The sequence below is a fragment of the Lipophrys pholis genome (assembly GCF_963383615.2).
Source record: "Lipophrys pholis genome assembly, chromosome: 12".
NCBI classification, from domain to species: Eukaryota; Metazoa; Chordata; class Actinopteri; order Blenniiformes; family Blenniidae; genus Lipophrys; species Lipophrys pholis.
The window spans coordinates 30412707-30440072 of record NC_137641.1 but is presented as its reverse complement, the minus strand read 5'-3'; the positions used below and the strand labels follow the sequence as shown (position 1 = coordinate 30440072).

Genomic DNA, 27366 nt, shown 5'->3' with positions numbered 1-27366 from the left:
AGTGCTCTCCTGGTGAGGAAGAGGAGGAGGAAGAAGAGGAAGAGGAGGAGGTGAGAAACCTGCACTGATGATCTGCTCCTGTTTTACCTGAATCTTGTAGATCAAGGATTCTCAAAACTCTGATGGTTTTACCTTCCAATCATTCTATCTATCATTATCTGTTGTTTGGTCTACCTATCGTTGGTTCTATTGTTCTACCTATCATTGGTTCTATCATTCTATTATTCTACCTATCGTTGGTTCTATTGTTCTACCTATCGTTGGTTCTATCATTCTATTATTCTACCTATCGTTGGTTCTATTGTTCTACCTATCGTTGGTTCTATCATTCTATTATTCTACCTATCGTTGGTTCTATTGTTCTACCTATCGTTGGTTCTATCATTCTATTATTCTACCTATCGTTGGTTCTATCATTCTATTATTCTACCTATTGTTGGTTCTGTATCTCGTGTTCTATCGTTCTACCTATCACTGTTTCTGTCGTTCTATCATTGGTTCTATCGTTCGACCTATCATTGGTTCTATATCTCGTTCGACCTATCATTGGTTCTATCATTCTACCTATCGTTGGTTCTGTATCTCATGTTCTATCGTTCTACCTATCATTGGTTCTATATCTCATTCTACCTATCATTGGTTCTATCGTTCTATCATTGGTTCTATATCTCGTTCGACCTATCATTGGTTCTATCATTCTACCTATCGTTGGTTCTGTATCTCATGTTCTATCGTTCTACCTATCATTGGTTCTATATCTCGTTCTACCTATCATTGGCTCTATCGTTCTACCTATCATTGGTTCTATCGTCCATTCTGTAATGGTTCTATTGTTCGTTCTATCCTACGTTCCATCTATTGTTCTATAGATCGTTCTATTGTTGGTTCTCTATATGGTTTTATCAATGGATCGTTCTATCATTCGTTCCATCCACCTATGATAAAAGCTTGTTTACACTTTGTTCTCTGTCGTTTCACTTCTGAAAACATATTTTGATTTGAAGACACAGTGGGAAGTTGCTCCCGCCCCCACCTGACGTTCTCCTCTCCTCCATACCGTTAATATAATACATCATGATATGAAGATGAAACATGTGATTAGAGTCTCCTGTTTTAAAAGAGGACAGAACCAAACATCAGTTTCCAGAGTTTTAATAATTTACTAAAAAAGAGTGTAAAAGTAACAGATCTCCGTTCTGCAGCGGATCTGTCCGATATTCAAAGTGATGACATAACAAATCTTTGCCCGTCTGTACATTTGTTTATACGTACTTGGCAATTGAACCCCTTGGCTGTAATTAAACGACTTTTGCTGTATACTGTATATCAAAATAGCTCGAAGAGAAAAAAAAAAAAAAAAAACCTTTGATATGAAGTACTCCAAAGTAAACCAATCGCCATGAAATGTACAGCTTTAAAAAAAAAAGAAAAGAAATAAAAACCACGGTTGAAAAGTGTATATATACAAACATGCGAGGCATTTAACAAAGAGCAGAGCGAGACGCACTTCTCCCAGTTTGACATCATTTAGGAGGGCCAATGAAACGCTTTTAAATATTCAATCACTTGCAATACAATGGTGTTTTTTATTGCGTATTTCAAGTCTTCTTTCTTTCTTTTAAGCAGAAAAGGAACACCATAAATATACAGCATACTGTATCTCCTGCATCAATTTAATTTAATTAAATAAAACAGTAAAATGTTCAGTATCTGTAGAAACAAAAAAAAGAAGAAACTACAATGCATCTTCTGATATACTGTGTGTCCACATCTTATCATTAAGTGCCCGCTTGGAAGAGGTAATATATATTTATGTATATACATTTATTTATATATATGTATATATATAGATCTATATATCAAATTCTATGACATGATATAATTTGTATAAATATGGCGTCTTTACAATTGCATTGAAAAGGACAAATTTTCTTATTTCGGATCCGAACGAGAAAAAAAGAAAAAAAAGAAAAAAAAAAGGCCTTGTTTGTTTGAAGTTTCTCACTTTCTTCTTTTTAAATATTAAAAATAAGTTTCCATTCTTTGGAAATGTATGCCTGACAATATAAACAACTGTAATATTCTCTGACTTGTGGAAAGTGAGAAGAAAACAACAAAACCAAAGAACAAAAAGTGCGTTTGATGAAGCTCCACGGTGCAGTTCTGTACAAAAACATGTGGAAACATCCTGCACAGCGTCACGAGTCCAAAACAATCCTGCTTCTCCTCCAAGGTCCAAACTGCCCCCGTCACCCAGATCACTGCTCCGTTCTCACTACATTCCAGCCCTGGGATAGTTTCTCCTCTTCTTTTGCGCCCCAAAAGACTTTATCCACGTTTCAGAGGAGCTCTGCTGCCCTCTGGTGGAGGGAAAGAGGCATAGGCACGAAAGTATTGAAGCCTCACTTCTCCTGCAGGGAGTTTTGTTTTGTTTGTTTGTTTGTATTTCCCGGGAGGGCTAGAGCATGTTCAGGACGGCATTGTACATCTGAGTCAGTACGGCCAAGTGGACCGGCAGGCAGGACTGCCGGTCCTGCGTTGCCGGCGTGCAGGTCAGCCATGACAGGGCGTTGTACTGCTCCAACACGAACCTGCCGGCGAGGACAGAGACAGAGACAGAGACAGAGACAGGGACAGAGACAGGGACAGAGACAGAGACAGAGACAGAGACAGAGACAGAGACAGGGACAGGGACAGAGACAGAGACAGGGACAGAGACAGAGACAGAGACAGAGACAGGGACAGAGACAGAGACAGGGACAGGGACAGGGACAGGGACAGAGACAGAGACAGAGACAGAGACAGAGACAGAGACGGACACACACTTCATTAATCCCACAGGGAAATTCAACGTTTCAGCAGCACACAAACAATAAATAAAGAACAAAACTAGAACTACCCTCGGTAGAGCGCAGCCCTTCACCAACACCACATTTGTTCGTGGCGTTGAGTTAGCGCCGTTAGCTCGTATCGATGCTAACTAGCCTGTCAGGCAGCAACACTGAGCGGCGAGCGAGACTCTATACCGCCACTGACACTCAGTTCTATCACCTTGTATTGTGAAATATATATAGATTTGTTTTGATTGCATTTTATCTTTAGAGTCGATTCAATTCTGTATTTATTCCATTTGCACATTTTGGTGTTTCACTCTTCAAGTCCTCCGTCAGTCATACAGACGTAGTTTACCAGCATCCAGTCTGGAGGGAACGAAGGATGTAAAGCGTCTTTGAGTGTCCTGAAAGGCACTATATAAAAACTATTCTTATTATCATGAGTATCTGAAAGTGAAAATATATAAAAGTATCAGAAGATAGATGGTAAAAGCACAAACAATGACGATACAAATCAAGAAGTTTTAAAAGAAAAAAACGACAATTCAAAGATGCCGATGTACACAGAAATATCAAAAAACTAAACAGACTCTCCACATCAGGGGCGTCAAACATGCAGCTCACAAGAGGCCCCCCCCCCCGAGCAAACCACCAAGAGTAGTGACTCAGCAGAACCCTGAGAGCCGAGCCGAGGATCAGCGACGCTGCCATGAAGGCAGCAAACTAACATTTATCCTCTGATTTAAAAAAGAAACACCCAGAATACAGCAGCTATAAAGGAAGTTGTTGTTTTTTTTACATTTCATTGTATTTTGCACCACAAGCTTTCATTAAAATTGGCTTTATTTTGAAATTGGAGTCACTTTTTATACTAATTTTGCAAAATAAAATGTCATTTCCATCCCGCCTGCCCTGTGCCACAACAAATAAAAAGTTTAAATATAAGGTAATTGTTTTTATGTTACGGTTCAACCATCCATTCAGCACAATAACAACAATGATCAGCTTCACTGTCCTTTCGTTTCGTTCACCTGCACGACCCCCATCTATTTACCTGAGCACGTCGGAGGTGGTCTTTGAGTCTAAGGGGTGAGGAGTCCTCTTCGTCTTGTCAGACACCGTCTCTTCCGACTGTGTGATGGAGATGTGGTGGTGGAGAGACGCCTGAGGGCAAAACACACACAACTTCAAACCTCCATTTAAAGTTTGAAAAGGAGTCTTCACTCCTGGATAAAAAAAAAAAAAAAAAAGGCACAATGAGAAAAAAAACTAAATTGAAAAAAACCACAAGAAATGAGGGAAAACTGCTGAAACGGTTTTATAAATTCTAAAATAATTTGAATTTCTTGAAGAAAAAAAGTTTAGAAATGGAAAAATATGCAAAAAAACTTGATCAAGAGCTAAAATGTTAAAATTGTCTCATAAATCATAAATGTTTAAAGAATAGATTATTGTTTCTAGATGGTCATATATATATAAATATATGGAGTTAAATCTATATATATATATATATATATATAACTTCTGGTTTTGTTAAAAAAAATCTATACCTATTTCTCAAGTTTTTTGGGGGGATACTTTTGCGAGTAACGTTTACAAAGGTTGTATTTTAGTAAAGTTTGAGATGATAACTTTCAGGTCCATCTTTTGAAAAGAGGAGGAAACAGATTGTGATTCTCTGCGTTTCACCATCTGAAGTCTAAAAGTCGTTTGAGCGAAGCAGAAATGCGTTTCTGCGAGCAGCTTTCCTGGTGAAGAAGAAGAAGAAGAAGTCTAGACTTCATCCTGGCAGATTGAACTCATCTGGGCCCATCGAGTCACTTCCACTGAGAAATACCTTGAGGAAGAGCGGACACTGGCTCTCCGCCTGCGGGCAGGACGCCCAGAACCAGTGTGGGAGGCCGCTGGCCTGGGCGGTGGACACGTAGTAGCCCAGAGCCAGCGGCTGCTGCTTCAGCTCCTCCGGGGGGTTGTCCCTGGACAGCAGGCGCTCCCCCTGGCTCTGCAAACACAACATCTTTACAACCTCTCAACCCGGCAGATCCTGGGTCGTCAGACTGCAGCCGGCATTTCTCCACAGAGCAGATCTAACTCCAACTGTTCTGAGGTTTTTACTTCAGAACATAAGAGGAATGAAGAAGAGAAACAAACGGCAGATGAGGGAAGTTACGGGTGTGATATAGTGAGACATCGTCTGCATACGGACTGAGTCAGCAGTTTCCTCCCCGGATCACCATTTCTTTTTGATTTGGTACGGCGGCTTTTGGGGGTTATTCCTGAACCTACAATCACTGGAGCTTTTAAAAGATTAAACGGTGGGAGAAGTTTTAAACACACACAGGTCAAACTCCGCAAAGACAAATCCAAAAGATGTCCTCCAGAGCCGTTTTCATTGGAGTTTTCTTGTTTCTTGTTCTTCTAATTCACAGAAAGAGCAACACATGTGTTTGCAGTTTTTTTTTTTCCTCTCCCTGCAGGCTAATATGGAACTGATGTACGCGCCACATGGCTTCACCGCAAATTAACTTCCTGCTGAACAGCTATACTTTATCCAGGTCGTTCCCACACTTTGTCAGTACTGTATGTACCGCGTGAAATGTGCCCCGAACGGAGCTTGTCAACGCATCTGTTGCCTTACGTGCCTCCCAGACAAATTCCTGGGCGTCGATTACACTTGGCGTGCGATAATACGAGGCGCAGAGTGTCGGTAAAGACGGCAGGAGAAGAGCCCTGCTGCTGCCGAGCGCAAAAAAATCAAATCCCAACCTGAAGAGGTATGCGTCGTCGTTGGACTCGGATGAACTGGTAATAAAAAGTCACAGCGAGAAGAATGTCTGCAGAAATGACTACAGGGCGATACGAGGCAGATGTCTGGCTGAACCTCGCCGACATTCATTTGTTTCCGATTATTATGATTACAGGTATTATTATTGTTTGTTTTTTTTTAAAATGCGGCGGATAATCTGTAACATGTTAAGACAAAAAAAAAACAAGGAATGCTTTCCACCTTTATTGTACGTTTATTTATTTTTTACATGTTTGGAAATAAATGAATAAAATCACTTTTGTTTTCTTGAAAACATTTAAAATGGTTTTTACTCCGATTATAAAGATGCTCAATATTCTTCCAAAGAATATAATTTACTGTTTGGTGTTCCTCAAGGTTCTGTGTTAGGCCCATCGATGTTCTCGCTCCACATGCTTCAGGTTGGTGGTGGAATTTAAAAATATGAAACAAACCACACACGGTTGTGTAGAAGATACTCTACGCATTCATAGTACATGTATGACTGCCTTAATTAATTATATTTTAATGAAATGAGAATTAAATAACTTTCAACCAGTGAGACGAAACGTACTTTTATTCATACGCAATTGAACTATGGTGATGTTTTACTCACTGGATTAATGAAAAGCAGGTCCCGTTTACACGACAACATTTTGAGTAAAAACAGTTTTTACGGTTTTGTTTCAGAAAAGTTTGGCGTTTACACGGAAACGTTCTGAAAACGACGTCCGCTGGCACAGAAACACTGAAAACAATGTAGTTAGCATGCCAGGCCACTAGTGGGTGCTGTTTGCTTTGGTAATAAAGCCTCACACACGCGTGCACACAGAGAACAATACGCTAGGAATTCTACATTTAGTCCACATTATTAGAAAACCGAAAGAAGCTTCGCCGTTTAAAGGAACATTTATTAAAGCAGCGCTATCGGATCTGAAACTGCAGTTTGGAACATTTTCCCCAAAAATATATAAAATCAGTAAAGTTTTCCAAAAGCAATTTAAACTGTTTTAAAATTGAATGTACAACATTCTCTCAGTTTTTAGTTTTTTTTTTGCATGCGAGTAATCCTGCTGCAGATTTTTAAACCAGTTTCAAGCCCAGTTTACATGTCGCTGTGTTTTGGGGTCCGTTTACACAACGGCGCTCCGAGTCACTAAAAAAGTCACTTTTAGAAAACACCAACATGTCACCTCCATGGAACCCGGCAGAAAAACACAACTTTATGAAAGTACTGCTCCCGCGACCGTGGTAAGGAGTTGTTCAGTACATGTACAAGTAGATAGACAACATCACGTGTGTGTGTGTGTGTGTGTGTGTGTGTGTGTGTGTGTGTGTGTGTGTGTGTGTGTGTGTGTGTGTGTGTGTGTGTGTGTGTGTCTTAATACATCGTTTCAAAAAGTGGCTGTGTAAAAACCTTTGTTATGTTACGAGTGTAGAAAAACTCACCCTGGTGTGCTGGAAGTGTGACCCCATCCCCATCCCGGAGGGCGAGCCGGGCGACGGCACGGGGGAGGAGGTGGGGGAGGGGTGCAGGTTCCCTGTGATCAGCATCATGTCATGGCCAATGTCATTCTCCAGCTCATCAGGGAACGGGAGATCAAACATGTCGTCTGGGGGGAGGGGGGAGGGGGGAGGGGGGAGGGGGGGGGGGTCAGAGGTCAGCACGGTGGTGGAGGTTCGTTTCTCACTCAGATCATCGTCGTTCCCATCCGGCGCTGCTGTTTGGGCTTTAATCTTTGTCTCATTCAACAACAGTCATCAGAGGGAAGCGCAGGACACTTCGACTTCCACGTAGCCCAGATTTACATTCTTCTTCACAACAACACACTGTTAGATTAAAGCCTAAACGAGGAGTGCGCCCCCTGGGTGTGGCTCTGAGGTACTGTCAGGTGGCTGCAGCCCGATTGATTTTCATTCTATTTTTAAAGGTATTTTTGCACATAAAGGCAAATATTAGAACGAATGTTACACATACTGCATGTTAATAATATAAAGATTTGAAAACATGATGAACTTTTGATGAGTTGTCAGATTTACTCGTCGGACCTGAACCATCCAGAACAGCCAGTTTACTAAATCCTCCCAGAGTTCGAAGAAACAAGGTGAAGCAGCTTTTAGTTCCTCCACTCTTCACCTGTGGTACCCACTTCCTGTTGACACACACTTCTTTAAAATCAGGACATTAAAAAAACATCTGCTCAGGATGTCCATCAAACAATATATTACCTTTGTCTTGGTCTAGTTTTTACTATTATACTTTTCTTACACGTTGCTTTAATGTGTTTCCTAATCTTAATCACTTAAGATTAATATTCTTGTAATAATGTATTTCCTTGTCAAGCCTTGTGTCTGCTGATGTGATTTTTACCTTTTTGAGGAGAGCTCTTATATATTCGATTTGCAGTTTAGGTTTTAAAAAGTGAGCAGAGTTTGAGTGTAGAAATGTGTGTGCGTTCACATGTGTAATTACTCTTCTAGAAAAAGGTGGAGGAACAATATTAAACTACAACAGATTTCAGGAAATCAACAGTTTATTAAAGGTGGCAGTAAAAAAGTAAAATGAATATCTAGCATATTTTTAATATTTTTTAAATTAGTAGATAAAAAATAGATTTTTTTCTTTCTGAATCTTTTCATTTAAAGATTTCTGCTGGTCATTGTAAAAAAAATATTACATTTTTATTACTTCACTGAAAAATGAAATAAAGAGTTTGACAATTTGTCAGTGAAATATCTCATCTTGATCTGAGTGACAGATAAAGAAGCTGTTAGTAGTTTTTAGATGTGAACTTTGAGCCATGAAGGTTTTAGTGATAAACATGGTTTTGTTTACATTTTTTTTTTAAAACTTATTTCTATTTATTTATTTTTACTGTAACACTTTTATCTCTATTCCTTTTCTTGATCTATGATCACTTAATACTAGATTGGATTTGCCATTTTATCAGTTTATGTGTGGTTTTTTATTTTTATTTTATATTATTTTCCGGGAAAAAAAAAAAACTTGATTTGCACGTGAACCTTTTGGTTACTTACAAAGCTTCTTTTTCTTCATGAATTGCATTTCCACGAGAAATAAAAGTGATTATATTTCCGTGAGGATGCACGGTGGAGCAGTGGGAAGCGCTCCTGCCTCACACTAAGACTTCTCTCTTTGTTTTTCCTCCCGCAGTCTAAAGAGTAACGTACAAACTCTCTGCAGGAATTCCCCCCAAGCGAGTTCCTCCCATGCAGCAGAGCTTCTGTTCCTACCGTTGTTGTCCTCGGTGGGGTAGGAGCTGGGCGCCAGCTGGGTGGTGGCGGACGTGGGGAAGACCAGGATGTGCGTACAGGAAGCGTCCTGAGGCGTGTTCAGCTGGGACGTCTGCAGGTTCAGAGCGGTACTGCGGCCGAACACCGAGCCCATCGTCACCGCGTCTGAAACACCCGAGTGACAAACCCACGTTCAACCTGAGCTTCCGGGCTCGGATGTATAATATCGCCGTGACTCACCGGGCATGACGACGAAGGAGCCCTGCGGCTCCATGGCCACCAGGCAGGCGCTGAGGATGCTGGGAGAGTCGGCGGCGGAGATCCCACACATCCGGCACGCCTCCCTCAGCTGGCGTCCGATGGAATGGAGGGAGTGCTCTCCGAGGAGGGAGCTCCAGTCTGGTCCAGAGAGGAACAGGAAACAAAACCCAGACAATTAGAAGTATTAAAAAAAAGAAAAAGAAAATTGTGGTGAAAGAGCCGTACCTTTTAGCTCGCCGTGACCGAGCCTGCCTAATCGACCAATGACGATCCTCCACGGTAGTGATGTCATCTGGATGAGGCCGATGCACCACTCCCACAGCTTCTGCAGGCCCATCTTGCGAGCGGAGACCTTGGGGCGTCGAGCTCTGACACGAGAGAAACAAATTAAAAAAAAGGATTTTAACATCAGAGCCTCATTCACACCGAACTTGAATATGGAGTTATGAGCATCAGAAATTATTTTTATGTGTAATTTGTTTGGCCCTGGAAATGTATCTGTAACTGCCTTTTTAAGAATGTTAACTTTTGCCCTTCTTCCATAACGTCAGGGTCTTGCTTTCCCTCAGTCTTGACTCACAGGCTCAATTTTCTCACTTCACAAATAAAAAAGCATCACATGCAACAATTCCACAGTAACAAGTCCATCCTATTGCTCACCTGTTGGGAACGTCTATGTTGATGATGCACGTCTCCAGGAGCTCCCCCTGCTGGTCGGTGCAGGACACCAGGATCCACCGCTGGTCATGTGACAGGCAGTATCCCACGTAGAGCACGTTGTATTTGGGGGGCAGCTCGGCCCAGACCTCTCCCGGCTCCGGCTGCTTGGCCCGGGTCGGGCCCAGGATGAAGGGCGGGGGGTAGAGCTGCACGGGGCTCGGATGCTGGAGGAGGAAGTCAGATGCTGTCATTTTATGGAGAGTTTTATTTCAGAAACACTATTTTTTGGTTTATTTACTGGTGGCAGCTCCTCGGAGCAGAATTCCCATACTGTGGGGAAGGATCAGTAAAACAGATAAACGCTGAGTGCTGCACAAAGTGGGTTTGAAGAAGCACCACTTATAGATGCAAGAAAATATAAAGAGAAAATACATAAATCATTTATTTTGACATGTCGCTGCGGTTTCTTTACCATCAGAAGTCAGATTGTGTTTTTTCAATGTCTTTCTTTGTCAATTCAAACTTTTTCAGGTCTAAAATATGTTGAATTCAAAATGTGAACGAGAATTACTTTGTAGTGGAGCAAGTCTGTGTCGGGGTGTAAAAGTGGCCGTGCTTTCTTTTTAATGTTATGGAAAGGAAACATTAGCTGTGGTTACATGGTAATTTAAAAAGCGTAATCACTCTACTATTTCCATTTTTTAATACCGTCCAGCTCCGTCTGACTGAAGAACTTTGGTTCTGCTGTTCCAACCATCCGAAGCCCGTCGGTGCACATGCATGTTCCGGCTCGCTGACGACTATCTGTCATATTTTAATCATGTTTATCATGAACGCGGCAGCTCGTTAACATGTGGGAGGGCGGAGTTACGTGAGGCACCTGAATGCATCACTCAGCTCCTGCAGGTAAAGCCAGACCAACATGGCGGCTCAGACACAAACTCTCTCTTTAATTACTAAAACAGTTCGGAGAAACGTTTTTCTGAAAACGTTAGAAGTAAGAGGGTAGGCTGTGCAATTGAAAGGCTAAAACGCCGCTTCACAGAGGTGTGCCTGCTGTGAGGGGGCGTGGCCTGTTGTGAGGGGGCGTGGTCTGCTAGTTTGATAGCTTCTTCTCGGAGTATGAAATACTTTTTTTTTTCAGCAGCTGGCTCTTATGGGAGTCTGCAGGGGGCCTTGACCCTGCTGAGACGCCGTCTCTGAAGACGCTTCCTGCTCACCTCGGGACTCCTGAGGACGGAGCTGACGGTGGACACGGGGCCGAAGCCGGTCAGGGACTTGATGTGCGTTTGCTGCGGCAGCAGCCGTCGGCACTGAGAGTAGCAGGAGAAGGCCAGAGAGCGGAGGTGCTGCAGGTACAAGGGCTTCTCTCCACTGGGAGGCTGCAGCAGATACTCGCACGGCACAACCTGGAACACAAAGCGACGGCGATCCAGAGCGGCTCCTGTTTGACAACCTGCCGCCGACAATCCGGGGGATTTCATTACCTGAAGCACCAGCGCGGGTCTCAGCGTTTCAGGCAACGTCTGCAGCATCTCGGTGTAGCAGCGCAGAAGCCCCAGCAGCCAAACGCTGCCCGCCTCCACCTCATCAGCCTCTTCCTCCTCCCCGCCTTCGTTTCTCGCGCCGCTTAAACTCAGAAAGGCGTCAACCATGTAAATGACGATGGCTGGGGGGTTGGCGTGGCTGTCGACGCTGTCGGCTCCCGTGGGGATGCCGATCCGGGCGTGTTCAGCGGAGCTGCAGAGCGGCAACCAAAGACAGAATAAAAAATTAAACTCAGTTAAACGTTAAAGACGATGTATAAGAGCAAAAAACAAATATCAGAAAGAAGAATTTAAAGAAAACAAATGTGAGAAAGGAGCATGGGAAAACACGGAGAAATTTCAGAATAAATGTTGTGTTTGCCTGTCGAGTATCTCCTCCACTTTGGGTTTTTCACCAACTTCCCATCGGCTTTTTTGCAGTTTTTTGTAATTTTTGCAGATAAATCGACCGCCAACAAAAGGGGCGAGAAGGTAAACGCTTTGGCTGCGTGTTTTTATTTATTGGTTTGTATTTCATAAAAAAAGTTTTCATAAAAACTTCTCACCCAAATTCCATGAAATCTTCCTTGATGATTTGTCATCATCAAGGTTCAATCCATCAGATTCTGGGACGTTAACGACTAAACCTTCTGAATAGAGGAGGTCAAAGGAGATCAGCGTCTGTTGCCATGGAGACGCTCCCTGCTCAGTGTTTCACAGTGATGTAGCGACCTGAGCTACCTGGTTAGCATCGATATTTTTTTCCACTCCGTGATGCTTTTGTTTTGAAAGCAGGAAGTCACACTCGGGAGTTAATGGTTTTGGTGTGTGTGTTAGCGTGGCCTTACACTTCAGGGTTTTCTGCTGGTGTGGCGGCTGGTGGCGTGGCGCTCGGAGCTCCTTTCACCTCTCCGGCTCCTCCCTGAGCCGCCTCCCCCGCCTGGCCCGAGGAGGCGGCTCCGGTCGGGGTGGCGGCGTTGGCCGAGCCGGCGGCCGCCGCGGCCTGCTCGCCGTCGGGGGCCCAGGCCTGAGGCTGGCCGGCGGAGGCGGGCTGAGCCGAGGACGAGCTGGTGACGGGAGGCGGCGCTTTGGGAGGCACCAGCAGGCTGCTGTCCAACGACAGCGAGGAAAGCTGCGGCCCTGGAAACAAACGAGACACGACATCAACGATCAGCAGCAGTTTGCTCGGCGCTTCTACAAACCGTCCGGCGGGCGTTCTCACCGAGCTGCTGCCTGCACGCATAAGCATAAAGTTTGAGCTTGCTGAGGTTGTCGGCTTGCTGCTGTCCGGCCCAGGGTCCCGTCAGCCACTGGTCCACCTCCACTTCCTCCTCCTTGTCGCCCTCCACGGCTCCGCCCACATGCACCAGGCCGTCTCTGGACACCTTGGCCAGAGGACGATGCTTCCCCAGGCGACACGTCTACGACAGATGTTCCTGTTAGATGTCTGCAAGTTCACGTCCCGGTTAAATACACCTGCTTCTTCCTCACCTCGTACACGGCGCTGAGCTCCTGGAAGAAGTCTCGGGCCGCGGCGAGCAGCGACGGGCTGTTGGGACAGACCACCACGTAGGCCACGTCTCGCTGGCCCCCGTAAGGTTCCAGCAGCAACTTTTCCCAGAACGGCAACGCCAAGGGGGACAACGCCAAGAAGTCCCGCTCCCGGTCGTAGCCCAGTAACACCGTGGGAATGGACAGGGGCTCCGGCGACTCCTCGGAACCTGAGGAAAACACAGATTATGACCAGTTTAGGGAGTTTTGAAAGGCTCCGTTCACACTACAGCTCTTGATGCTCAATTCCCATTTTGTTGTTTTGCGTGATCATTTATATTACATTCTAAATACAACCTCTATCTATGTGAACGTGATCGGACCGAATGTTTTCGGGCTCCAGAGCGCAGAAGGCGACATGGAGTCACGCCAAACACATGGAGAAAAATATCTGAACTGGTCCCACATATGAAGGAGGCCTGGGTCTGGTGTGAAAACTTTGGAATGGCGCTTTGACACGGAAACAAAACAGGTCAGATGTGAGTCACTGTGAGTAAAAGAAACTCTGAATTGGATCTCTTTTCCCTGCAGTGTGAACGAAGAGTTCACAATCTCTCTCTTCGGGATTTTACCCGCTCATAGTCAACAAGGATCCAAACAATCTCACCGTACGAGCCTCGGCCAGCCATCTTGTGGAACTGCTGCCACGTCAGCGGACCCTGAACATGCTGGATGTTCTCCCACGTCCGCCCGGTTCTCTTTTTCTGGATGGCGTCCTGCAGGAAAGGCTGCAAGGACAGCAGCATACGAACCATGTCCTGCGACGACAACAGGCTCATGTCCACCACTTTGGAGAGTTACACACACACACACACACACACACACACACACACACACACACACACGAAGAGACAAACCATGTTAACAACATTAAAAAACACCAAAGAAGGTAGTTGTGCGAGCGCCGGTAGATTCTTACCGTTGGTGTGAGGCCAGGAGTGAAGCGCGGTGCTCCTGACCACCGCCGGGTCGACCTTCCCCCCGGTGGGGTTGTCTACGTACTGCAGCCCCTGCTCCAGAGCGTTGTAACACTCCACGCAGGCGTCGCTCCCGTCCGCCCACTGCTTCTCCGACATCCAGCTCTGCAGCAGCGCCCCCTTGCGTCCGTGCGAGGAGCAGCTGAGGGGCAGCTGCAGCGACGCCAGCGAGGAGATGGGCTGGGAGCACTGCTGCTGCAGGAGGACCATGACCGACGGGGAGGCGGGCGATGCGTCCGGCGCCCGCTTGGCTCTGGAGTCGCCCAGAGTCGGGTCGCGCCGGCACAGAGCCAGCCGGCGCTCGGCCGCCCGGCCCACTTCGGAAGTCCGACCGTATATGTCCAGCTCGTCCTCCAGGAAGAGGCCCGTGCCGTGCGCCAGCCGCCGGTTCACGATGGCGCTGAAGCCGCACATGCAGCGGTACTGATCCTCGCAGGTGGAGTCTGGGATGTAGACGCCGACGTCCGCCCCCTTGACATTCATGTTGCAGGCACAGATGCAGCAGCTGTCGAAGTTGCGATCCTTGAAGACGCTGAGGACGGAGTCGGAGAGCAGGAGGATGGTGTAGAGGCTGTGGGCCTCGGGCAGCGAGGGTCCCGGTCGGGCCAGCGGCTCCACCGAGCTCAGAGGCAGGCTGGTGGACGGCGTGGACGCCGGCGAGCTGAGCTCCGTGCCGTCCTGCTTCACCGAGCCCTGGCCCGAGCTGGCGGCGTTGATGCCCCGCGGTGTGCGCGGCGTCCGGGGGGTGGGCACGGAGAAGCGCGGGGTGGCGGGAGAAGGCAGGATGCCCATGGTGGTGCCCACCGAGGGCGTGGCGGCGCCCAACTGGCCGTAGTCCTGGTCCATCAGGGTGTTGACGCTGGGCACGTTTCTGGAAGACACAATGAGGAGAAGGAAAATGACGCCACAAAGCTGGAAGTGTAGTCACAGCCCACATTTTTTAAGTTTTCACTGCATTTTTCTTTTATAATTCAGATTCTCCACTTGCTGAGCAGCGATGAAAACCTCATTTATTGTAGTTTCCTTGTGATATTTACGTTGCGCTGCAGGATGAACCATTGATACGTTGCCCAGCCGTACTGCAGGCTGCAGTCCGGTTACCTGCTGCGTCGTACCTCATTTTCGTTCTTTGCAGTCGATTTCAGAAAGTTCTGAGCTTATTGAAAAGAGGGAAGTCATTCTTACTACATTCGAACCTCATGACCACCATGACTTTACTGAAACTTTCATGAAGTGCTCATTGAAAAGTTGCGATGAAATTGTTTGTGACCTTCATAGTGAAGAAAGTTTCATAAACTTGGTACGGCTGAAGGTTTGGCTGCAGGATGCCGCTCCCCATCCAATCAGATGTCTCAGCTGCTACGACCTTCTTCAATATGTAAGAACAAGGATGTTCTGCAGGTCAGAAATGAGAGACTGGCGGCCCGCAGGCCTTTTCCTGTCATTCTTGCAGCCCTCGTGATGATTCACAAAATGTGAGGATTCAGGTTCATCATCACATTTCATTGAGTAAAACTCAACGCATAGTAGGTTATTACTCTTAATACGTCAGCCTCGATAGGCTCAGCATGTGTCGTATGATTCAAACTTTTCTGAAACTAACTTATCACACATGATGAAATGAAGATTTTAGTTTTTCTTGTTCCTCATCTGTTTCCGCTCTTTGTGAAGCCCTCCCACTGCAGGTCTGGACTGACCGTTCAGCCAGCAGTGTCTCACTGCTGAACACTTACGTGTATCCGTCCTTGTTGAAAGCTGCGTTCTGGGGATGCATGACTGCAGGAAAATGCTCCATCTTGGGGAGGAGAGCCCAGGAGGGACGGTAGTAGCACTGGTCGGGGAGCTTGAGCGGAGGCAGAGTCTGGCTGGGGAGGCAGGACAGCGGAGCGAACATGGAGGAGCCCATCTGAGGCTGGAGACAGACCAGACGTTACGTCAACACAGTAAAGCAGAGAAACCCTTCAACTTCCTGTCTATTTCTACAAAATAAGAGTGAAGGATGACAGTTAAGTTTGCAGATGAGACAAAACGTTAGACTTTAAAGTTTACATCGACGTTACAGCGAGAGAAACGGCATCAGCATGAGATGAAACGCTGAAGGCTGCAGAAACGGTGCGGCGAGGGATAAAGACCGGAGCTGGTGTGAGGGAAACGCCTGCATATCGTCCGGATCAGGGTTTTTTAAATTTCTCTGAAACTTAAAGATATATACGTATTTGAATTTGTCGTTATTTATAGCTTGTTTTGTTTTTTTTAATTTTCATTTAAAAGTAATAATTATAAAACCCTCCCCACAACAAAACTTCCAAACCGACAGTCTGAATGAGCAGAAGAGAAGATCAGTCTAATATTATCTGCCCCTTTATTAACTTACAATCACTTTACATCAGGCTGTTATTTTGTTAATATCCAACTTTCTAAATATTTTACAGATATTTTTGTGCATTTACAAAAACACAAATACAAAACTATCATTTTCATGTTTGTTCAAATCAAATATCTCACATTATTTATGTTAAAATCAAACTTTCATACTTTTTAACGTTGCAGCTTTTACGCGTTCTTGAACGACTGCATCGAGCTCCATGAACATGAAAGGTTTCACTGCTAACGACACTCCGGAGGAAACTTACTTCTTACTGTACAGCTACTGAGCATGTGCAGAACAACTAGTCACTATGCGCCGTAGCAGCGTTTCCATGGAGACGGAGTCAGAGCCTTTCTTGGGTAAATAGTTTTCCTGCCATACGATCAATCGGCCATGTTGGCGTCGTGTCCCAGTGGGAATCAAACCTGCAAACCTTTGAGCACGAGCTCTCGTCTCTAAATGGTGTCGCCACCATTCCACCCAGATGTGGTTAAAATAGTTTAGACGACCAGTTAGCGTCACACTAACCAGATCACCCGACGGCCGAACGGCGCATTTCAATCCGATTAGCGTCTCCCGTTTGACAGCCGGCAGAGAATCACAACGCGCAGCGCTAATTAGCCAGCTCCAGGTGTTCCAGGACCAGTTCCAGGCTGACGTGGACCGGCTGCCCGTCGGCCAACAAGTCCCCGTATCGACTTTCCCCGCGTGCCAGGATTTTAAGTGGATCAAATTAATGAGCCCGACTTTCTCCGGAGCCTCGGTGACATTCTGTCTCTTCCTCCACATGGCTTTAGTGAGCACTAACAGGCACAGACTCTTTTACCTTTAACAGATATCATCCTGACGAGCACAAGATCATTCCAGCATGTTATTTATTCCTTTTAACATCAATTCATTACAAAATATTCTCATGGCTCAACGGCGGCGCCAGCAAGATTCAGAAAATTAATTCCCCGCGTCATGTTTCACCCAGAGCGACAAAATTCAGTACAAAACAAGACGCAAAGCAAAGTCCAGGGGTACACACCCCAAAACAACAACAACAGGAAGTTGGTTATTTTAGAAAATAAGATGGATTTTGGCGAATTTTAGCACAAATTTAAGAACGTACTCGAGCTAACTCTTCCCAGGGGGAAATTCCAAATAATCTCAAACGTTGCCATTTGATAGAAAAGAGATTAGTGAGCTAAAGTTATTAAAAATCTTCCACAAAGGTCCGAGGGCGTGGCCGCGGCCCTGAAACAGGAAGTGCAGTGTGAAGAGCCTGAACGTGGGCCGATTGCCCTCAAACTCTACAGATTGCACCACAGTCTGGATCTCATGGCAGACATATGACGACGGCGACCATCTGCCATGGCGCCACCTGCTGGAAACAGGAAGTGGGGAGTACATGCTCTGATCTGACTGACCCCAAATTTCCCGTTTCATTAGACGACGTACAGCCAGTAGCTGCTTGCAGCTTAATGACTCGTTTTAGTTCTATAATTTGAATGTAATTTTCTGTATATATTTGCCTTTGTGAGGCTCTTTGAATGACCTTGTGTCTGATCGGTTTAACCCCCCGCCCCCCTCTCCTCACCTTGATGTCATCCTGCCGGGGACTGGCCACACCCTCCTCCATCTCCATCCTGTACTCCATCAGCTGGGCGGAGGCGAATGGCGGCAGGTGGTCGGCGGCGCTGCTGGGTGGCGGCGGCTCCTGACTCGGCGTGTCGCGGTACGTCATGATGGGGGAGAAGGCCGGGTGCTGCTCGAGCGACGGCGGGGTGGGAAACATCCGCTGGAGATCTGCTACTGCTGAAAGGAGACAGGAACGGGGAAAGAGATGAAGAGGAGGAGGAGGAGGAGGAGGAGTGTTGTTGTCTACAGAAGTTTAATGAATAAAAGAAGTGACGCGTCATCACTCACTTGATGGATAAGGTACTGCTACTCTTCCTTCCTTCCCCAGGGGGCGCTCTTCTGCTGAGACTGGTACCTTAGTCGAATGCTGGTTTGGATAAACAGTCTGCAGAAAATGATTCATTTCAATAAAACATCCTTCACTGTAACGGGAGACGGATAAAACATCATCATCATCATCATCATCATCATCATCATCAGATTCAACACTAAAACTAGTCAAATGCAGCCACAATCACTTCTACGTATTTGTAAATATTCCGCTGGACTCTAAAATGATATTTCTGCATTTATACCCAACAGATCTAATGTTCAGATCCAAACAATAGAAACTTATTGACTTTTCAATTCTGCAAATAAAGTGATTAATAGCTTTAAACTGGAAGAAAACTTCTGCACCTACAGTTAGTGTTTGGATAAAAAAACATGGCACAATGTAAATCCATGGAAAGAATAACGTATATATAAATATATCAAAAGACAAACTGGAAGTCTACGACCATATTTAGAAACTATTTGATGATTCATAAGCAGTGACGATTTAAAAAGAGCTTCTAAAAGAGGAAAACCCAGAAAACGGCACTAAAAGTCCAAAACAACACTAAATACTAGAACGAAGCTGAAGGCATGTTTACTATTATTATTATTTGTCTATTGTTAAACTTTTTTATTGTTATTATTATTTTAATTCCGTAAATGTTTTTATTTCTCTTCGCTTTCTTTGTTATTATTTAGATTTTTTACGCCGTACTCAAGACAACGACGTACTCCATATCTATATTATCTTCTGTTGGAAGAGAGAGGTTGGAGAGGGGTGGGTTGTTTGTTTATTTGTCAAAGAAATAAAAAAAGAAATGTCCCACAAATGATTTCCTCTATATGAATACTGAAAACAAAAAAACCAGCAACCACACAAGGATTTTCTTTTGGGAATCAACACTATTACAGCCGCTCAGCGTACACAAGCACATTAGGCTTAAAATGAAGCATTAATATGTGTTTTAACTCTCTGAGACTCTTTAGTTCTCTGATCTGTGGAAATGTCGCTCGGTGGAGTTTCCTCTTTGTGGCCGAAGGTTAAAGGCAGATTTTCAGCTTTAATTTGAAAGTCTTCACGTCCACATCAGGAGAACGGTGCGTGAACTACGACGCAATTCACAGAGCGGGTTCTGATTTTAAGTAGATCCTAAATCCGGACGTCTCACCGCCAACTCCTCCTCATCCTCGTCGAATATGTTGTCCAGGTCGGAGATGTTGACCACCAGGTCCTTCTCTCTGGTCAGCGAGGGATTGGCTTTGGCGGCTGCGTCTTCCTGCCCCGACTCGTCTGAAACGACCCAAACGGCGTCAACAACAGCCACTTTTAATAAGCTAAACTCTTCAGAGCGCGGCGGCTCCTTCTCACCTGACTTTGGAGCCGAGTTAAAAATGGACATGGCATCCTTCCCGTCGGGCAGCGCGCCGTTGCTGGTGATTTCTTCTCCCTGGTGAATGAATCGGAACTCAGTTTGGTCCGGACACTTTTCCAGGGGATTCGTTGCCAACAGGCTCAATTTGTGAGCACGATGAGTCACACGCTGCATTTTGTGCCAAATATCACACTTTTCGACAATGGAGATAAAACGCCTCACTCATTCACCACTCCACGCTACACGATGCTCTTTCAAAACAAATGTCTGCAATCACGGTGAACTGTGTGACGTTATATTCATGTATTTTATGAACGTTTCTGTAAATGTTTGGGGCTTAATGTGTATTGAAGGGCACAGGACTGCACAGTAAATGTTGAAACCTGTATTTTTTAACCACTAGGGGGCAGCAGAAACAAACTGTGGAGGTTCTGTTTGACTATATTTACAAGGAGCTGCTGATTTCTTCCAGAGAGGAAGACATAACGGATAACACACACATAGATCGATCTATCTATCTATCTATCTATCTATCTATCTATCTATCTATCTATCTATCTATCTATCTATCTATCTATCTATCTATCTATCTATCTATCTATCTATCTATCTATCTATCTATCTATCTATCTATCTATCTATCTATCTATCTATCAAAAATGAGATTGAACTTTGCGCCCTCTGACCTTTGCCTTCTTGTTGGGCTCTCGTCCTTGACCCTTTAGCCTCTTGGAGGAGGAGAAGGTGTACTCGATGTCTCCCTCCTTGAAGTCGTAGGGATCGTCGCCGCCGTCGCGCAGCGCCTCCACGCCGGGCTGCTGGAACAGGCCCAGAGTTTGGACCTGGTCCCTCAGCTTCTCCTCCGACAGCTTGAACCTTTTGTGGGTCTGCGTGTACAACCTGTGAGGACGCCGACACACGGAGACGGTTATATTTCCTGAGTTCAGAAGGATATTTGATGATTAGAGCTCCTTCACCAGCAGACCGGACCCAGAAAACATCAAATAAATGTCTTTTGATTTTCCCACAGTTAACTCGTGCTGCACGCTGCTTCCTCTTGTTCTTACGTAATAAAAGTTAGAGGCCTTTGATAAAAGCTACCGTAAGGCCTCGTTTCAAGTGAAAACACATCGTTTGGAGAAAACGTTCCTGTTTTGACAGAAGCGCTGAAAATGATGTAGTTATCATGCCGGGCCACTAGAGGGTTTCCACAGTGTGTTTTCAGAAAGTCGTGTTTTCAGTGACTCCGTGTAAACGGACCCCAAAACACCACTGAAGTTTTTCCATTTTCACTTGAAGACGTGATCGTGTCTCTGTTACATTTAAATGTTTTTGCATTTTAACTGTATTTCACTGTTGTTGAGTTGCAATGCAGACTAGAAACATTGCGTTTTAACAACGTTTCCGTCGAGGCCCAGATTAGAATTAGAATGCCATGTTGAACGAAAACAAAATTCGATTTGATGAGAAAACAGATGAACATGATAATTATCAACAATGAAACTATTGACCAAAGTAATAATGTAGAAATGGAAAATAATCGAGACACACAAGTGCCAAAATTATATTATTCTACGTAAGTAATAGGATAGTGGAAGTATTAAATAAGTTGTACTTCATTCCAATTTCCTGATAATTTGAATTAAATATGTGTGATTACGTTTCCATTCTGGGCCTCGACATATTTAAATATTAGCTTTTCACAATCGACTATTGATGAGATTTATAGAGACTATACATGATGTAATGTTCTTTAATCCATCAGTCGCTGTTTTCTTTCCCTCCTTGTCAAGAACTTCCTTCAAAATAAATCAAAGATTTTCACTAAACTACTCAGCAGCTGGACTCAATCTCTCTTTGTTTCCCATTTTAAAGCGTCTCCAGTGTGATTCTGGCCCATTTCTTCCACCATTACAGAATTTGATCGTCTCTGTTACTTCCCGCCTCTTCCAGAACACTGTGATTACCCCCCCCCCCCCCCCCCACCTCTTAAGTGGCGCTCCCTCGGCGGCGGTCTCCGCCTTCACTTCCTCCAGTTTATCGTTGGGGAGTTCAGGAGGTCTGAAGTCACTTTTATCGGTGCGAGGAGTCCTGAAGCCTCTCCACCAGCCGGCGCCGCTCTCCCGCTGCCTCAGCAGGGCGGCGTACATGGCAGTTTCGCTCGCCATCACCCCCAGACCCGGAGCCCCCTCCGGGCAGACGGGGACGTCCAGGGGTCCGTCCAGCGCCTCGGGGTCCTGGACGCGGGGGTGCGGGCTGAGCGTAGGGGGCAGCGGGGACACGGGCGAGTGCAGGAGGGACTCGGGGGCTTTTCTGCCGTTGGACAGGGCTTTGGAGTATTTGCAGGGCTGCAGGGGGGCGAGCGGCTCCATGGGGGGCTCCAGGGCCACCAGGCTCCCGAGCGGGGGGCCCCCCCCCGGCGGGTCCGGCTCCAGCGAGGCCTCCTGCGTGACGCTCAGCCGGTGGTGGAACGGAACGACGGCCGGTCTCTTGGACTGCTTGTCGGCCTTGTCGCTCTTGTCGCTGGTCTTGTGTTTGGGCGCGGAGGTGGGGGGGTACAGCGACGGGCCGGGGGGCTGGGCGGGGGTGGCGCCGGCGGGGGGGTTGGCAGCGGACGTGGCAGACAGATTCACCTTCTGCTGCTTTAACCTGCAACACAGACAAACAATTCTTCCTTTGACTCCATTCTGAGGATAAGGACAGTCACAGCCGCTGGATTCTGGATTTTATGGCTGCAGAGACGTTTAATGAGCGAAGTTCTTCTGCCGCCACAGAACTTAACTTCTGACATCAGGCTGTTTTATCTGTAGCTTTAAAGAAATAAGTGCGTTTAATCATCTAACCTGCATTTTGTAAGAACTGCTGCAATATGTAAAGTTATTACATAATGAGTTGAACATCTATTACATTATGACATTTTGCTGACGTGACATTATTACAAGGTCCAACATGTTTTGTGGCTCCAGGTAAATTTTCTTTGGTGGAAAATCACAGAAATGTCTCTTTCAGTCCTGAAAGTCGCCGATCGGACTAAAACAGTACGTGATCAAACCACAGTGAGGATTTTAAATGTGTTGCTCTGTAAGCAATGAGCCGCCGCCATCATGGAAACGCCAGGTGGAACAGCCCGGCGGTACCTGGAGCAGCTGCAGGCGGCTCTCGCTCCCAGATCGCTGAAGTCCCACGTGGTCGCTGCGTTTGGCGCTTCCTTCTTCGGCGTCACGTCGGTCGGCTGATTCGGTCTGCGGGGAACAAACACATCCGCCGTGGAACCGGCTCCGCCGCACCGCCGCGCTTCAATAATGCAGCAAAACCCAACGTGAACTCACGTGTGCTGCGGCTGGTTGAGGTAGCACTCCCTCCAGGCCTGGTGCACCACCTGGCACGTCAGCGTCTTCCCACAATGCTTTGGGCTGATGCTGGCGAGCCCCATGCTGCTGTCCGGAGTGTTGACACTGGAGACCGACGTCACGAAGCCGCTGTCCGCTGGAAACACAGAGGAACTTCAGTGCATCAACAAACGAGTGGATTTCTAATCCCGGGGTTGGGGTTTTAACTTGTCGTTCACATGACGACACCAAAAACGGCCAAATATTGAGCGTTGACTGATCTACCAGGATAACTTCTGTGAAAATGAACTCTACACTATAGATCTGGCGGGTTTGCCTTCATGAATATGGATTATCAGGTGTGACGTTTCATATTCATGAAGAGTTCCTGCTGATGGATTCATGCCTGAAAGCGTTTCCGTTGTTTACCGTCGCCTCTGTTTGATGCTACAGACTTTAGCTCTGGTGAGACATTTAGCTGAGAAGGTTAGGTGTTCATCTGCGTGGATTTATCTATTCATTGATTGATTTGTATGTATTTGACCAACTTTTCTGGGATTATTTAGGGTATTTTAGAGCTTTAGTAGATTTCACACACACTGATGTAGCTACCTGGCAGGTCTGCGCTCTACCGAGTGTAGCTCTAGTTCTAGGATAGTTTCATTGTTGTACCTCAAATTTTGACATCTCCTTCTTTACTTTTTATTTTTTCATAGATTTGGTTAAATTCTCTCCTCTTTGTACCAAAATGTTGGATGACTTCCTCCACCAACATTCTAGTGCAGCGCGTCAAATCAGCTCATTGCTTCTAAAAGCAAACCGTCATGGAAGCGCTCTCACACAGGCGCCATGATGAAGAGATCACTCCCCTCATCTTCACTGTATAGCGTGTGTGTGAGTCTGTCATGCAGTCCTACAGGAAGGTGTGTCCGTGTGCTGTTGTTGTTGTTGTTGTTGTTGTTGTTGTTGTTGTTGTTGTTGTGCTGGTGGTGGTTGGTGGTGGTGGTGGTGGTTACCTGAGCAGGGCTGTTCCGGGGACGTGGGCGGAGTCAGCGGCACGCTGCAGTGGTTGAGCTCCTTGTTGAGGCCCTGAGCTGCAGGAGCAGCTGGAGGCTGATCCAGCGGCAGGTCGCCCTGGGCGATGAGCACGAAGGCAGTGGGGTAGGTCATCCTCACCCCACCTGACCAGGGAGGGAGGGAGGGGAGGAGGGAGGGAGGGAGGGAGGGGAGGAGGGAGGGAGGGAGGGAGGGGAGGAGGAGAGAGGGAGGGGAGGAGAGAGGGAGACCAGTCACTGTTATGAAACCAACGGCGTCAGCTCTCCTGCAATGAAACTCGGTTTTTAGCGTCAGGGACTCTTCAAGGTGTGGACGGAGCAGAGAGACGATCAAACCACCAATCATACGGTTGGAAAACAACCAGCTGAGCTGCCGGCGCCGCCGTGTCCCAGATCTGTCGCCTAAACGGACGGAAACAGCGGGTCTATGGTGAAGCTCGATTATTTATTGATGTGATCACACACACCTTCTCACTGCTCAAATCAAAACTCCCTCCTTCTATACCAACCCAGGCTTTCCTGGGCGAACGCCGCCGCCGCCGCCGCCGCTGCCGCCGCCGCCGCTGCCGCCGCCGCCGCCGCCGCCGCCGCCACCGCTCAGTCGGGTTGAAAGTGTAATCAGGTCAAAGCAGCGCGGTGGGATCAGACTGATTAGACGAAGCAGTTAGAGAAACTCCCCGGGGCCGTTACCTCCACTTCCACATCCCTGCTTTACTTTCTTCTCAGCAGATTGGAAACTCCTTCACAATAAAGGCTCAGCGCCTTGAACTAATTCAGGCCGATGGAAGATGAATGTGGAGTCGAACAGGTCGACACAGAGAAACACAAGACTGAGGTTAGATAGATAGATAGATAGATAGATAGATAGATAGATAGATAGATAGATAGATAGATAGATAGATAGATAGATAGATAGATAGATAGATAGATAGATAGATAGATAGATAGATAGATAGATAGAGAGATAGATAGATAGATAGATAGATAGATAGATAGATAGATAGAGAGATGTATATATGTAATTCATCATGGCTCATTTTCCCATTCTGACTGATGCATGCTCAGGGAGAACGTTGACCCTCCACCGCCCTGCAGCATTAACTATGACTGTGGATCCTCCAGCGTACCTACGACGACCTCCACGGCCACGTGCCCGTTGCGCTCCGACGTCTGGCCGGCCTCCTCCTTCTCACCGCCGCCGTCGTTCTGCTGGAGCACCATGGGGTAGAAGTAGCTCCACTCCTCCATCAGCTTGCGAGTGGCCGGGTCGCTCATCTTGAAGCTCTGGCCGGTGAGCGTCCCGCTCAGGCCGTAGGGACACAGGACCACTGCACGGGAAACATGAACACATTCACACCAACGTCAATAGAAACTCAGAATAAAAGAAAAAATCTTTCATTTAGCAGTTTTTCCTCTTTTTTCAACAACTAATACTTTTGAATGTATATTTGTCTTAAATCGCCAGAAAATCAACACTTTTTCTTCATAAATTCATTAATTATACTATTTTTATTAATATGTTGTAGGTGCTACTATAGTTGCAGTCGACTTTCACAACAAAAGCATTTTAAAAAGACACACGAGAGAATTATGAATAAAAACAAAACTTAATTTGAATATAATTCATATTATTACACAGACTTGAATATCTTAAGCCTTTCTTTGTTTTATTTAATAATTTAATTCAAGCAAAAGTTGTTTTATAATATTATTATGTGTTTCTGTGTGTTGTATTTAAAAGTGCTTTGATATGAATGTGTTGTATTCGGTGTGATAGAAATACTCTTGAATGGAGTACTTCCTGGTTTAATGTTTAAAAACTTTTCTAAATGGGTCGCGTTTCTCCTCTTCATACAAATATGTAGTATTTCTTATAAGTACAGAAAAACTGTAGTATTTGGGTTTTTTGATGCAGAAAATCATCTTGGCTTGATCTTAATGTTAAAAACTGTTCCTGGACATCGTCACTGTATTTCTAGACATGGACGTTGTACCTTTTTATTAAATTGGTAGATAACAGATTCTTTCATAGAACTCAGGTAATATTTAACAGGATTTAAAGATTATTTATGAACTTGAAATGTTGAAATATGAGTGATTCTGTGCAACTTTACCAAAACGGGTTTTTTTCTGGTATTAAAGTAAAGAACTAAACCTTTAGCGACACAATAATATCAAACAGGTTTTAGTTGCACTTCCTGACCACAGGAGGCGCATGTCAGCAGGTCAGCAGGTCAGCATGTCAGCAGGTCAGCATGTCAGCAGGTCAGCAGGTCAACATGTCAACATGTCAGCATGTCAACATGTCAGCATGTCAGCATGTCACCATGTCAGCAGGTCAGCATGTCAACATGTCAGCAGGTCAACATGTCAACATGTCAGCAGGTCAGCAGGTCAACATGTCAACATGTCAGCATGTCAACATGTCAGCATGTCAGCATGTCAGCAGGTCAGCATGTCAACATGTCAGCAGGTCAGCAGGTCAACATGTCAACATGTCAGCATGTCAACATGTCAGCATGTCAACATGTCAGCATGTCAGCAGTTCAGCATGTCAGCAGTTCAACATGTCAGCATGTCAACATGTCAGCAGGTCAACATGTCAGCATGTCAACATGTCAGCAGGTCAGCATGTCAACATGTCAGCATGTCAGCATGTCAGCAGTTCAACATGTCAGCAGGTCAGCATGTCAACATGTCAGCATGTCAGCAGGTCAACATGTCAGCAGGTCAGCATGTCAACATGTCAGCATGTCAGCAGGTCAACATGTCAACATGTCAGCAGGTCAACATGTCAGCATGTCAGCAGTTCAACATGTCAGCATGTCAACAGGTCAGCAGGTCAGCATGTCAGCAGGTCAGCAGGTCAGCAGGTCAGCAGGTCAGCATGTCAGCAGGTCAACAGGTCAGCAGGTCAACAGGTCAGCAGGTCAGCAGGTCAACAGGTCAGCAGGTCAGCAGGTCAACAGGTCAGCAGGTCAACAGGTCAGCAGGTCAACATGTCAGCAGGTCACCTTGCAGGGGCGTGACGGAGGTCTGCGCCAGGCGGATGTGGTCCTCTGTGACGTGGTACGCCGGCTGATGCTGGGCGATCTCCACGCTGGTGCACACGTTGCTCTCGCCGTGGAGGAAGAAGGAGAAGGAGCACGACAGGTGTTCGCTGCGGCGACAGAGAAAACAAGATGGTGGAGGTCTGAACATTCATCTCCTTCGGTTTTACAAGTAAACGTAAATCAAGATTATTCTAAAGTTGCATTTAAGTCCGTGTATTCTGACGTCAGGTAAACCCTGGAGAGACGAACAGGCGGTGGAGACGCCCGTCCTTCAGGCCGCCGGGACACAGACGATGCCGTCTTTTCCCCAAACAGCGATTTAGGGAACAAAATGCGTCTTTGTTAGAGTCTCGCTCATTGATCATCTTCATCAGCTTCTTATTGCAGGTATAAATCCTCAT

The 27366-nt window shown here is 45.9% G+C and overlaps 1 protein-coding gene across 1 annotated transcript; it reads right to left on the bottom strand.

Moving 5' to 3' along the window:
• Positions 1-1136: 1136 nt before the first annotated feature.
• LOC308118303 (mediator of RNA polymerase II transcription subunit 13-like) lies at positions 1137-27366 on the bottom strand (the record flags this gene model as incomplete). Its single annotated transcript, XM_080477653.1, has 28 exons — positions 1137-2591; positions 3889-3998; positions 4672-4836; positions 7069-7232; positions 8875-9039; positions 9115-9273; positions 9361-9503; positions 9796-10019; positions 11016-11204; positions 11283-11535; positions 12170-12461; positions 12544-12742; positions 12813-13042; positions 13480-13659; positions 13792-14720; positions 15583-15761; positions 17800-18017; positions 18129-18225; positions 19325-19446; positions 19525-19603; positions 20215-20428; positions 21515-22177; positions 22666-22770; positions 22858-23014; positions 23874-24038; positions 25040-25240; positions 26927-27072; positions 27215-27366. The coding sequence occupies 28 exons, from the start codon at positions 27364-27366 to the stop codon at positions 2459-2461; spliced, it is 6033 nt and encodes a 2010-aa protein (XP_080333779.1). The 3' UTR covers positions 1137-2458.